This window comes from Rhamphochromis longiceps, linkage group LG19 (genome assembly GCF_057381845.1).
Source record: "Rhamphochromis longiceps isolate RC_006_pf linkage group LG19, R_longiceps_female_GT1.1, whole genome shotgun sequence".
Lineage (NCBI taxonomy): Eukaryota > Metazoa > Chordata > Actinopteri > Cichliformes > Cichlidae > Rhamphochromis > Rhamphochromis longiceps.
The window spans coordinates 19,444,268-19,458,039 of record NC_140575.1 but is presented as its reverse complement, the minus strand read 5'-3'; the positions used below and the strand labels follow the sequence as shown (position 1 = coordinate 19,458,039).

The 13,772-nt window shown below is 42.1% G+C and overlaps 1 protein-coding gene across 3 annotated transcripts in view; it reads right to left on the bottom strand.

The window, feature by feature from the left end:
* Window positions 1-554: 554 nt before the first annotated feature.
* The window catches only part of actn1 (actinin, alpha 1), a 56,920-nt gene continuing 43,702 nt past the window's right edge, over window positions 555-13,772 (bottom strand). The window contains exons 13-22 of one of the 3 annotated variants that reach the window (XM_085392406.1): window positions 13,414-13,522; window positions 12,892-13,032; window positions 7,594-7,776; window positions 6,642-6,776; window positions 5,946-6,125; window positions 4,445-4,591; window positions 2,269-2,349; window positions 1,884-1,949; window positions 1,429-1,587; window positions 555-1,140 (exon numbers count right to left, since the gene is read on the bottom strand). In XM_085392406.1, the coding sequence (XP_085248532.1) occupies window positions 982-1,140; window positions 1,429-1,587; window positions 1,884-1,949; window positions 2,269-2,349; window positions 4,445-4,591; window positions 5,946-6,125; window positions 6,642-6,776; window positions 7,594-7,776; window positions 12,892-13,032; window positions 13,414-13,522 (1,360 nt within the window). In that variant the 3' untranslated portion in view covers window positions 555-981. The remainder of the gene's footprint in view (window positions 1,141-1,428; window positions 1,588-1,883; window positions 1,950-2,268; window positions 2,350-4,444; window positions 4,592-5,945; window positions 6,126-6,641; window positions 6,777-7,593; window positions 7,777-12,891; window positions 13,033-13,413; window positions 13,523-13,772) is intronic. The other 2 variants (XM_085392404.1, XM_085392403.1) reach the window with 2 other exon arrangements.

Here is a 13,772-nt window from a genome sequence, read left to right as displayed (position 1 = left end):
GAAAGCTGCCTCTGGCTCTTTTCCAGTGTGCCCTCTTTTTTCCCCACTTTTTTTCTCCATTATTTTTCTAATTTGTGACATCGAGAATAATTTTAATCATTTTATGTACATCTACGGTAACTAAACTGGCTGCTATATGGGGCTTTTCTACTCTACTTGAGCAATCAAAGCTCTGTGTAAAAAATGTCTCATTCACCCATTCATTCGAGCACCATTTCTAGTTTCTGTGTAACATTCACATACATTCATAATCTGATGGATGCATCAGAGAGCAACCTGGTGTTCAGTGTCTTTCTCAAGGGTACATTGGCATGCAGACTGGAGCAGCCAGGAATACACCAACCTTCCGATGAGTAGATGGCCTAAAAATGTCTATATATATATACGCATATACACATACTGGCTACCAGCTTTTCTTTGGATTTTAGGAGTCATACAGGTAGTTTAAAGATGTAAGAAAATATACTACAGGCACAAACTCCCCACTTAACCCTCTTTGGGGAAAAAAATGCCACTGATGATTCCTGGAGCAAACAAAATTAGAAGAGAAAGTATAGCATTTTTTTCTTTATTACAATTGTTGTCTCTTATTTTCAATCAGGTGAAGAAAAATACCTTTTTTGTTCAGTATAATAAAATATGTTAACTTTATTCATTTCATGAAGAAAAACAATGACAACAAGAAAATAAAAACAGAAAAAATATTTTTTGTCTCTCCCTCTTTGTAAACCTGGAGAGCTGCTGCATTGCGTGGGAAGCAAATACAACGGAAACAGAGTGTGAGGGAGCGGTGGAGAGGCTGGACAGGTGGAGGGGGAGAAAAGCAGAAGGAGACATAGGATAATGACAAAAAGATAAGGCCAGAGACATACCAAAAAAAAAAAAAAAAAATGAACAGGAGGGTGGTGACTGGGCATTTTGGAGGACGTGGCGGTTGATTAGAGTAGGCTGGTGGTCCCGCGCCAGGACGACTGACAGTATTCAGAGGTCACTCTCTCCATACAGGGCGGTGGAGAACGACATGTAGTCGAGGGCTCCGGGGACACCGTCGGGGCCAGTGTACGGGGCCATGCGAGCGATGCAGTACTCGGCCTGGTCTGGGGGCAGCTCCCTGCGGAGCTCATCAGCTAGGATGTAATTCTAACAGGCATGACAAAAACAAACAAGAGATGTTACAAAATTAGACAAACATAAGATAATAGAAAAGCCAGGAAAACAAACGATGATGGTCAAAAGCTCTGCAGAGCTGAGATGTATTGCAGATAATCTCCTGTGTACTTATGGTAGTCATGCCATTCATTGTTAGCGCTCAGTTATTAACTATGACCACTTTAAGTGCAATTCTAAAGGATTAAGCTTCAGAATTATCTATGTTTAATTTTTACCAATATATATATAGGCTGTGTGTTGTTTAATATAATACTTTACCTTATCCCCTGCCAGAACTTTGAAGGAGGCCATGACTTGGTCGGCGGTGTCTGTGTCGGCTGTTTCGCGGGACATAAAGTCGATGAATGCCTGGAAGGTGACGAGGCCCATTCTGTTGGGGTCCACTATGCTCATGATGCGGGAGAACTCGTTTTCACCCTGTGGTAACAGAGAGGATGTATGAGAGACGATGCACAAAGCACAGCAAATGACTAACACCCTGCATGCAGTGATATATTTGTCCTACTGTTAATGTGCAAGTATGTAATAAACAAGCAAATTTTAAGCAGTTCAGAATAAATTGAATTGCACTTAAAAAAAATTAGACAAGTCCAAAATAACATCAACAGCACAGTATTTGATCATATTTAAGGTTAAAAAAAAAATCTCATTACCGCTTCTTGTTACTAACACATAAACAAATGGTCATACTTGAAAACTGCACATGGCTTTACCAGGTTGTAACCCATGGAGATAAGGCAGGTTTTGAAGTCTTCAGGGTCCATGATTCCTGTTCTCTTCTACAAGATGTCAGCGAGGGAAAAACAAAACCAGGCGGAAAAGAGAGAAACAGAGAAGGAGGGGCAGGGATAGCCATGTGAAGCATTAAAGGTTAAAAAAAAAAAAAAGAGTAGAATTAAGGAAGAAATCCACACAATTCGCGATGTGGATGTTGCAAGGTGAGGGGGAAACCACAGAGGGACATGTAGAGAGGAGGAAGAAAAGCAAGAATAGAATCGAAGGGGAGGGATTGAAGTATAAGGGGGAAAAAGCCAAAGAAAAACAAAAAAAGAAACCAGTTAAACCTCTCACCGTAAGGGCGTGGTTACAATTAAGTACCTGTGCATCGTTGGCGATATCGAAGCCCAGGCTGATCAGGCAGGCCTTGAACTCCTCCGCGCCCAGAGTGCCCGAGTGGTCCTGGGGTGTGGGAGGCCAGTGCCAGGCGAGGCGTCGGGGCCACAGGCCATGCAGCAACACATACAGGGGTGTCAGTGGTGGTGAGGTGAGGGAGTGGTGGTGGAAGGGGGCAGGACAGGTGAGGTGGTGTTGGTGGGGAAGGAGTAGAAGTGGGTGGGGGGAGGGCGTAGTGCACCATGCACGGTGGGGGCAAAAAGAGGTGAGGGGGTGAAGAGGGCCATGCACAAGAGATAGAAAACAGAGAACACAGTGCATATTCATTAGGATCTGGCAGGTGAACACACGGTGGCAGCAGTGCTGCCATGCTTGGCGAGGCATTCAGAGGCGTTAATGTGCAGTGTGGCAGGCAGACTACAGGACCTTGTGGAGAGGTTATCGATATCATTGATGGCACATGTACTTAGCAACACAATGGTTATCCTTCTTAGAAGCAGAACTTTCTTTTTACAGCAAAACACTGGAGTGAGCACGTCATAAAACACTTCTCACAATCATAAGTCTTTTTTTTTTTTTTAAATCACAAAATCAGATGGTTTAAGAGCGTCAGTTTGGGTTTCGAAAACAAACATTTTCAGTTTAATATGAGAGAAGATGAAGTAAACCTCAACTATTCCCATTTGAGAAGCTGTAACCACCATCATTATTCAGTTATTTTTTTCAGTATTGGCTAATCTGGCTTAATATCTGGCTAATCAAGCAATGTCAGAAAAGCTGTTCATTAAACATGAACAAAGAAAATCTTCAGAGAAAGATGTGAATCCTGAGACAACCAGGAAATACTTTTTGCTTTTATCCTCAGTAGAATTTAAAAAGCAGATAATTGCAGCACTTTAGGTCCCCATCACATCTACCAACTCGTGTTTAGCTGAGCTTTCAGCTAAACATGTGTAAACCAAAGCAGGACGAGGTCTACATTTGTGCTCCTGTGGACTCTGATTGTTGAGCTCGGGTATTGATTAACAATAGGATGGCTCCGGATGAAGGCATGAACTTATGGTAATATGCGGGGGTGGGATGGTGGAGATAAATAAAATCTCATCCATAATTGATGCTGCTCCTGACATGTCTGCGCCAGTGTAAACACTAAGCTCTGGAGGTAGGAGAAGGAGCTTTACAGAGGCAGCTATGCAAGGAAAGCCTGTAATGTGAACTTTAATATTCCTCTTCTGTTCCATCTTAATTTCACGTATCACAAAAGCATCCAGCTGAGCCTTGAGGCTCATTCTGCCAGACTACCACTTTTCCAAAAATGTCTGAAAGCTTTTAAAGATGAATGTTGCGTCACTGAACTGTAAGTCTCTTTTCAACCCAGCCATAACACTTGGGTGCACCCTTACGCGTTCCACAAACAACTCTACTCTACACACTCATTTTCTTCAAGTTTCTGGTTAAAGGATTGCTGTTAGCCACACGTCGGGCAGCATGACAGGATAAAAAAAAATGATCTCAAACCGGTTAGGTTATACAGCCTCACCTCATCTTCTTTGCTTTGCTGGTGATGTCTGAATATACAGAAAAATGAGTGACTCCACATGCCACAGTGTTACTTAAATCTGCAGAAGAATAGTTTGACATTTCGGAAAAATGCATTGTCTAATAGTAGAGGCAGTACATGGTTAGCCTAGAGCTCATAAAGCTCACAAAAGGGCACCTCAGAAGTTCAGAGTTTTTCCTGCATAGAGGAATTTTTGGCACTTCCCAAAGAGGTTTGAGGTTGTTGCTATTGGTGCGTGTATGTGTAGAAACCCCAAAGACCTGGCCAGGAAACAGTCTGAGTTAATACCCTTGTCAAACTGTGCAACTTGCACTTTGAAACCTTTTCATCTCATTTGCTGAATGCAAATGAGGTACAGCATGCTAATTAACCAGCTAGTGTCTGATGTCGGTTGCTTGAACATGCAAAACCGTTTTTCTTCTTCTGTGTTTAGCTGGTTTAGTCTCACATTTATCAGACAAACATGAGAGGTGCATCAAATTTGTTAGTGAAGGAACCTAAAAGCATATTTCCCAAATGTCAAAAAAAGTTTAAAACAAACTAAAGCTGTCTGCAAATGTCCGGACCTCTCCAGTGTGCCTGCACAGTGCGAGTACTGACCCTGTCGAAGTGGTTGAAGGAAGCCCGGAACTCGTTAAGCTGCTCCTGGCTGATGCCCTTGGCGTCTCGTGTCAAGATCTGGTTCTCGATTTCGTTGATGGTACGAGCGATGGTGGTGAGCAGCTGCTCCCAGCCCACACGGATGTGCTGGAGGGGAGAGAAAGATGAAGACGAAGGAAGTGTTAAGGTGGGCTAAAGAAGAGTTTCAGAGGGACTGGTTTTAGCTGAGCTTTAGCCGAGGTGGTTTGTAGATTGTTTTATGCCCTGTGTAAAGAGAAGAGGAAAATTGCAGCTCAGTACAAGGCAGATGTGTCAGATATAGACTGTAAATTGAACTTTTGAAGAATAAAATGTTAGAACTATCTGAATGCTGATAATGCACATTCTATTATTTGTCTGCCCTTTTGCTCTAACAGGTACAAAGATTACAGTGAAAAATGATGGCTGTCTATCAACCGCACTCCAGACTGAGTACAATTCACTCAGCTGTGTATAAAACAGCATCCTCCAAACTATGTTCATGTCAACAAAGCCCATAAAAACAGCAAAACCATGTTTATACCATCTCTCAGCACTGATTTTACAGCGTGTGGTACTCAGGGTTCAAATCCATTAGATTCTGCTCAAATATGTGCAGCTAGAAAATGGTCAAAACACAAACAAATATGCAAAATAGTTTACTAAACCAGCCGAGCATGGCAAACATTGCAACAGGAGCCAATATTCTACTTGCTGGGGACTAGTTTCAACTGCAGATCAGTGCGTGTAAGGCAGGGGTGTCAAACTCCCGTCCTCGAGGGCCAGCATCCTGCTTGTTTTTGAGATATCCTTGCCCTACCTGCAGCTGATTACCTGGATCAGGTGTGCTTTGCCAATAAGAAGCTACAAGGGCAGGTTAGTTGGAAAACAAGCAGGAGAGCGGTCCTCGAGGCCTGGAGTTCGACACCTGTGGTGTATGGAGAGGACTGTATATACGGGACTGACCCTTAAACAAAGGGCGACATCACGGCTAACAGATGTGTTTCTTCTCTAATTTTTGGACAACAGTAGAGCTCGCTGGCACAGAAATACACCAATGAGCTTTTAGTGAATTTATTGCTGGTTTTAATATTTTCATGTAATTTGTTGTGTGAGACAACAAGAAAGTAGATTAAGAAGAGATCTACTCTCATAAGAAAAAAAGAATGTCCTTCATTTACTAAAAAACAGTAGACGAGGTGCTTTTGTTGCTTCCCAGTAGCTGATTCTGGACAGATGCCTACATAAAAGTTTGGAAAATATGTCTGTATTATATGTATATATTATATGTATATGTCCATATTCTTAAAGGCCTTCTTGTGGGCATGTAAACATACCGCCATCTATTGTTCTGTAGTGTTTGGAAACCAAGAAAACCAAAGTATTCACAGGACACAGACAAGTCAGACAGATGAGTCAAAAAGCCGGAGTGAAATTAGGAACAGTAATGTGAATATTTGTTGGCGCCAGAAGAAATGTTTACCTCCATGGTGTAGTTAGTGTGCTTGTTGTCAAAGATGAGAGCTTCCTGAATGAGCTGGTGGTCTCCCTCCAGCTGGTCGATCTTTGGCTTGTAGTTGACGATGCTTTTCTCGTATTGGCGGAGGTGCGTCAGCTGGTCCTCCAGGGTGCCGTGCATCTCGATTGAGATGCGGCCAATTTCCTGTGTAAGCACACAGAGAAGGTTATGACACCTTTTAATGAGAACAATGAGTCACAGCGGAGAGGAGGACATGCACACATGAATCCATTCAAGAATAGTCAAAAATCAAATACCACAGCCTGGCTTTGAAGCTTTTCGTTCATCAATTTTTTTTTTTTAAAAGGACAGCATCTCTGCTATTTTACTGAATATAACATATGTCACCATTATGTAAGTACCACCTGGATCAAGCTTTCAAGAACACGAAAATGTCTCCTTTATATAAGGCTACAGTAGCTCCCACATTTCAAAGTGTTATCAAATAATATTTTAACACCAAATAAGAGCAACTATCAAAAAGCCAAAACTAAAGTCTTATATATTTTATCATTATTTAATATGAAATTGAATATGAAATTCTGTGACAGGAAAAAAAACTAATAACCTCTAGTTCAGACCTAAAGACCAAACCATCACTCTGGCCTCATTCTCAACTTATAACGTGCTCCTCCGACTGCGGTTTCTGCTCACACTGACCTCCATCTTGGTTTGGATCCAAGGCCCGATGACATTGGCCTGGTTGGCAAACTGTCTGCGCAGACGCTCGTTGTTCTGCTGCCGGGCGTGCTCTTCAATCAAAGCCTGGTCGCGCTGCGGCACCAGCTGCCTGACCTACAGCAGCCGGGAGATTGATGGAAACACCCAAGTGCGTTAATACTGAGTCGTGTGGCTATAATAAAGATGGGAACAACGCAACCTGTAATGAATGGAGAAACTCTTTTTTCCCCCCCCATTTTTTTTTTTTTAAAAGATCTTCTCTCAGCGCTTCACTCTTTTCATAACACAAGTTCTTATTCCCTTACTGAATATAAAAATAAATCTCTTATGCCACTAAAGCTTACCAAAGCATGAATTTGCTTTGACTGGAGCTGCCATACTCATTTTACGTTACTTTAAAGAGCTCACATTTTCTTTGTTGTCTCTTTTGTTGCCTGCCTTTTTCTCCCAGTCTTTTGTTCTAAATTTAATTATCTCTGAATTATTATGCAGAATTGTAGGCAATAAAATGTGGGTTTGTATTCTGACTGATTAAATATTAAAAAGTAATAAAAACCAACATGACACAAAACAAGCTTTTCTTTCCCTGATGTTTTTCTCTTTACCAATTGTTCTCCCAAGACCTCTATTATTTACTATGTTATGCCTCATCCAAAGTTTTTGTCGTGTACATTTTTGCTTTTATTTCCTTCACAGGCTTTCTTTCTTTCTTTCTTTCTTGTTTGGATGTATGGACAGTCCAGATCACTTAAAAATCTGGATTAAGAAGGGAATGGATAACTGAAAAGGGGGAAAAAAATGCACTAGACCCCAAATTTTCACTCATCATGCACAAAAAAAAAAAAAAAAAGGGGGGAAAAACCCACACATGAAAACACCAACAAATGAAAACAAAAAACATAACATTTTACATGTTTATTGATTATATTACCTTGTCCCATTTGGCATTAATCTCCTGTGGGTTGATGGTAGTATAGGGGTTGGTGCCGGCAATATTCACGTGATAGGTCTGCACAATTTTGGCAATCTCATTGTGAATTCCCAGGATGGCCAAGCGCTCTTTGTCAGCCTCTGGTAGCGTGGCTTTGAACTGCTCGTGGGCTGTGCTTAATCCCTGAGACACAAAATGTAGACAAACAATTAGGACGACTTCTTTGAACATCAGGACTTGGAAATGTTCACAGACAGTGTTCTCTGCTATATAAAACACTGCATAGACACTGTTACAGCAGTCAAATGGATCTGGGCTTATCCCAACCAAAAGCCCTGGATGACCCGGGAGGTCAGGCAGCTGCTGAAGGAGAGGAACATTGCGTTCAGGTCTGGCAACAGGGATTACTACACCACAGCCCGATCCAACCTGAAGAGAGGCATCAGAGAGGCGAAGGGGGACTATAGGAGGAGGATTGAGGACCATCTGAAGAGTAATGCCAGCCGGCAGGTGTGGCAAGGCATCCAGCACCTAACCAACTATAAGATCAATCTCGGAGCTGCGGACGGTGACCTGGAGCTGGCAGAGGAGCTGAATATCTTCTTCGCCCGCTTTGAGACCAGGGTACCGGAGGTATTGGAGCCACAGCAGCAACACGCCACCCATAGCAGCACCACCCTCACCCTGGAAGAGCACGAGGTGAGGCGCATGCTGCAGGCTGTTAACCCGAGGAAGGCGGCGGGTCCTGATGGTGTGCCAGGTCGAATATTGAGGGATTGTGCAGAACAGCTGGCTGGGATCTTCACCAGGATCTTCAACAAATCCCTCGCACAGGCGACTGTCCCACTCTGCCTCAAGTCCTCCACCATAGTCCCCTTGCCTAAGAAGCCCCACATCACCGGCCTGAATGACTACAGACCGGTGGCACTCACCCCAGTGGTAATGAAATGCTTTGAGAAGCTGGTCCGCAGACACATCACAGCAGCCCTGCCCCGCAGCCTGGATCCACACCAGTTTGCCTACAGAGCAAACCGATCCACGGAAGACGCTGTAGCCACAGCACTCCATGCTGCATTAACTCACCTGGAAGAGCATGGTAGCTATGTGCGGATGCTCTTCGTGGATTACTGCTCAGCTTTTAACACCATCCTTCCACACAAACTGGTGGCCAAGCTACAAGACCTGGGGCTTCCATACAGCACCTGCATGTGGATCAACAGCTTCCTCTCGGGCCGTAGACAGAGAGTCAGAGTTGGCCATCACACATCCTCAGCCCTGAGTCTCAGCACTGGCTCACCCCAGGGCTGTGTGCTCAGTCCACTGCTCTACTCTCTCTACACACACGACTGCACTCCTCGCCACCACAGCAACATCTTTGTGAAATTTGCAGACGACACCACAGTGGTGGGGCTCATTTCCAAGGGAGACGAGTCTACGTACAGAGACGAGGTGGAGCAGCTGACGTCATGGTGTAAGGCCAATAACCTCCTCCTCCTCAACACTTCAAAAACCAAAGAACTCATAATAGACTTCAGAAGGAAAAAGGCAGAGATCCAACCACTATTCATAAATGGGGACTGTGTAGAAAGGGTGGCAAGCTTCCGCTTCCTGGGAGTCAATATAGAGGAGAACCTTTCCTGGAGTGTGAACACCTCCGAGCTGCTGAAAAAGGCCCAACAGAGACTGTACTTCCTGAGAATTCTCAGGAGGAATAACATCACACAGAGACTGCTGGTGTCCTTCTACAGAGCCACCTTTGAGAGTGTTCTAACTTACTGCATATGTATTTGGTACACTAGCTGCACAGGGGCTCAGAGGAAAGCACTCCAAGGGATCATTAACACCGCCCAAAAGATCACTGGCTGCCCTCTCCCCACACTGGAAGTTCTACACAATGCCCACTGTTTTAAAAAGGCCCAAAACATCATAAAAGACACCTCACATCCTGGCCACTCCCTGTTCGAACTGTTGCCCTCAGGCAGACGGTACAGGGCAATCAGAGCAAGGACTAATAGACTCAAACACAATTGTTATCCAACTGCAATAACACATCTGAATACTACAAAAAAAAAAAAGTCCATCACGCCACTCTGAAACATGTGTGTGGGAATGTATGTGAATGTTTCACTGTTACATCTTATTAGTATTTTAAGTATTCTATCTATTTTATTTATTGAATTTTATTGGTTTATTTATATTTTGATATTGCTAGGGATGATGCAATGATCGGGGACCATTCTTAATTTCGTTGTTCTCGTGACAATGACAATAAAGTTTCTGATTCTGACTAGCCTTTTTTGTGAATTATGAAATATAAAAAAATTTGAGTTTGAATTTTTTTTGCTTAAAAACTGTAGTGATATGGAACTTATATAACACTGTGCAGAGATATTAAGAAAGATTTATTTTAAAAAGAAGCAGCCAAAACCAAACACATGTAATATAAGCTTCCTCAGTCTGATGAAGTGTTGATTCAAACAACTGCATTTTCATTTTTGTTCTCTTGATTGATTCATTAGTTAAGACAAACTTGCTTAGGTCTGCTTGCATCTGCTTTTATGGTTTTATACCAGAATCTGACAAAGTCAAACTCTGATATTGTGTTTAATTGCATTCCTGCTGTGAGTGAGATGAGAAGATCCATGTCTGTGTGTCTGTGTCAAATCTGTTTGATAAATGTTAGATTTAAGTCTAAAGCCCATCAGAAGAGAACAACATCCACCTGCTGAGAGTTTTTAATTTAAAAAAAATTCAGTTTTAAAGAGGCCCCAGACAGTGCTTTATTTTATGAAAGCTTTCTGTTACAGCCATCCTATCACTGGGCTGGAATTCTCCTCTGTTAGATCAAATATGATTTGTGGCAAAGAGGAAGTACCTCACACAATAGTGCAAACAAACCTGGAAGTGTTTAACTGTTAACAATAGGCTCCCTAATGCAATTTCAGTGCTAAGCAGCTATAGAGAGAAATTCAAAACAAACAGTCAGCTCATGTTATCGCGGTTTAATCATTAAGTAGCAAAAACACCCTGCTTGTTGTCCAGTTCATAATTTTCATATGATCTTAGAATACTCCAGGGGTCCGTTCTTCGTACCTCGCTAAGTAAGTTAGCTGGATTTGATTGTTGACGATTTCGCGTGATCCTGGATCGTTCGGTTCTCCGAAGCTCATCCGGGACTTGCTGTCATAGCAACAGATCCGTAAGCGTAAACCTGCTTGGGAGCAGGCTTACTTTATGTAAACAAGATTAGATCGCGGCCACTCAGGTATGTCCGCTTCATTTATACGAAAGCAACAGCGATATTTTACCACTGTTTTACCATAAATAAATATTATCAATGTAACTAAAGATAATGCAGTATTTGATTCTTTTATTGATTCCATACAGATACATACAGGTCATTTCCTAAAAAAAGGGAAATGTACTATTAATCATTCTATTTCATGTATGTGATTATTACAGATGTAATTCATATTTCATAGTAATTGTAAATTACTTCATGTAATCAAGATGAGAGACCATGGCTATAAAAGCGAAAGTGGATTTGGGAAGTCTGTCGCAGTCATATCCTGTCCGTATACGCGAGCCACCCATTGCGGAAGGTGCAAGATTGATAAGGAGAGTCCTCAGAATTCAGCGTATATTGCGGGACAGACAGGATCCTTTAGCTCAGCGTGACAGTGTGCTCATAGAGAGATATCGATTTTCCCGTGAGGGTATTATTTACTTAACCAACTTGTTGACGAGGGGGTGCAGGACCACCACCTGTCTTTTTTTGCTCTGCCCTTTTCTTGGTTGCTGTTATAAACAAACAAACAGATTATTCCAGGGTCTCTTTCCAAGAGACGAAAAGCAATATCAGTGATAAATATTACCATTCTGTAGACTATTCTTATATTTCACTTTTACTTGTTCCCATGTTCTAGTGGGTCCTGTCGTGGCTCTAATGTGAAAGAGGATATAATGTAATATAATATAATATGATATAATGTAATATAATAAATTACTTACAAGTTTAATTTGTCAGAAACTTTCTGCCAGCCCTCTCTCCTTGCTTTTGCAGCCTTTGCAGTGTTCCCTTGCATTTTAATTAAACTCTGAAACTCCTGAAATCCCTCAATCAAGAGTTCTTGCTCTGCTGCCAAAAAATACTGAGCGCGCTCCTTCGACATTTTCGCCGACCAATCAAAGGGTTGCCGATCAATGTTTCTACTATCGATGCATAGCCCCTTTTAAGCCACCCAGTGATCTCACATTACTTCATCCAGCTGTACTAATCGTCAACAACAGGTGTGTTCGGAGAACCGGAATAGCGAGCTCAAAGTTGGCACGATGATTTGATCTTGGATGTAGTAAGCGAGGCACGAAGAACGGACCCCTGGAGTCATTTGACCTTGAAATTCAATTCAATTCAGTTTTATTTATATTGTGCCAAATGACAACAGCAGTCACCTCAGGACCCTGAAATATTACAGAGAAAACTCCAATAATCAGATCAAGTACTTGGTGACAGCGGGAAGGAAAAATTCCCTTTTTAACGAGAAGAACCCTCTGGCAGATCCAGGCTTAGGAAGGGCAGCAATCTGCTGCAGCTGGTTGGGGGTGAGGACAAAAGAGAGCCCATTCCTGTTGAACTCTGCTGTTGCTTCCTTCCCTGTTCTAGCCCACAGATCAAAGGCTCTGAATACTGAATGGAACTGAAATTAATGGAATTTGTTTTTTGTGTGACAAGTCGTTAAATATTTAGATAATGGTAAATCGTACACCAAAACTTTACAGAAGCACACTTTGCACAATTGAGCCGGTCATTTTAGAGTTTGATTGATCTTTCTAAAACAGACGGTGTTGGACTAGCTAGGAGCAAAAGTTTTGGAGAATTTGTTTCCATATAATAATGTAGTCATGAAATAAAACCATAAATCTTAGCATATTTATGATTTTAGTAGTCTCACATCATAAGAAGTACTCAGCGAAATGTAAAGTAACAACCATTATGACTTATCCAAAGCATCTATTTAGTTTGCTGAAGATATATCAACTTGGTCATATGTTCATTTATTACCATTATGTACCACTAGAAGGTGCAATATGCTGTTATGGTAGCAGGCAATATGTTGCTTCTTCACATTAACTTGACATAGATGATAGCTGCTTAGCCAACGCTCATCAAGAAAGTAAAGAAGCACCAAACGAACAAATACCTGCGTTAACTTCGCAGCTACATAACCCCTGCTGTGTGTTTAAAGGCTGACAATTCTATTTATTCCCTAAAGTCGCATGTATTTTTCCCCATCTCACCTGGATCTCTTCAATGGTGTGGACAATAAATGTATCCTGCAGGTCCTCCATTGCGCCCTCCATCCAGTTGTTGAACGGAGCCGCTCTTTTGGCAAACTCAAGGTACAGCTGGTCGATGGTTTCAAGGAGCTTCTCTGTTCTCTGTTGAGCATTAAAAATGTGATAAACATAAATTTACAGGGTTTTTATTGACCTTCAAAGTCTATTTGGGTGAAATTTAAGAATTCGTGGAGGCTTTTTTTTTTTTTTTGCATGAGCATTCACAGAGCTCAGAGGGATTTGGGGGGTTATATCTTCACAAATAAAGTCTCTAAACTTGAAAGGCTTTTCAAGGCCAGCAGAAACTCTGAAATTGTTGTCACAGTTTCTCACTGTGAGGAAAAACTCTTTCATCTCTAAATTTTTGCCCTCACCGGCATAAAGAAGGACAGGGGGAATTTAAAACACTTTAAAGCGAGTCAGAAATGTGACTCTTTGCTAGGTTGTTTACTTTCGATTCCCTTTGGGCTTGTCCCATGTTACCTGCAGAGCCTCGCTGCGTTTCTGGGTCAGACCTCCCAGAGCGTCCCATTGGTCGCAGATCCGCTGGCAGCGAGCGTTAACACTGGGGGAGTCATAGTAGTCCAGCTCACTGGAACACAAAAGAGACAGGAACACAAGTGGTTCGTTATCTGCAGCAGAGCAGCTTTAACTCACATTAATCATCTTTCATAGATAAGAATTTTGTTCCTGTTTGTCTGTCATCTTGATTTGTTGATTTTGTGTTTTATGTGGCGTGAAATGAGAATGAGCAGAATGTCCTAGTTGTAGGCTCAGCTCTTACTGTGCAAACAGGCAAGCTGTAAATGCACAGGAGCCCTCAAATTATCCAACTCTACTTC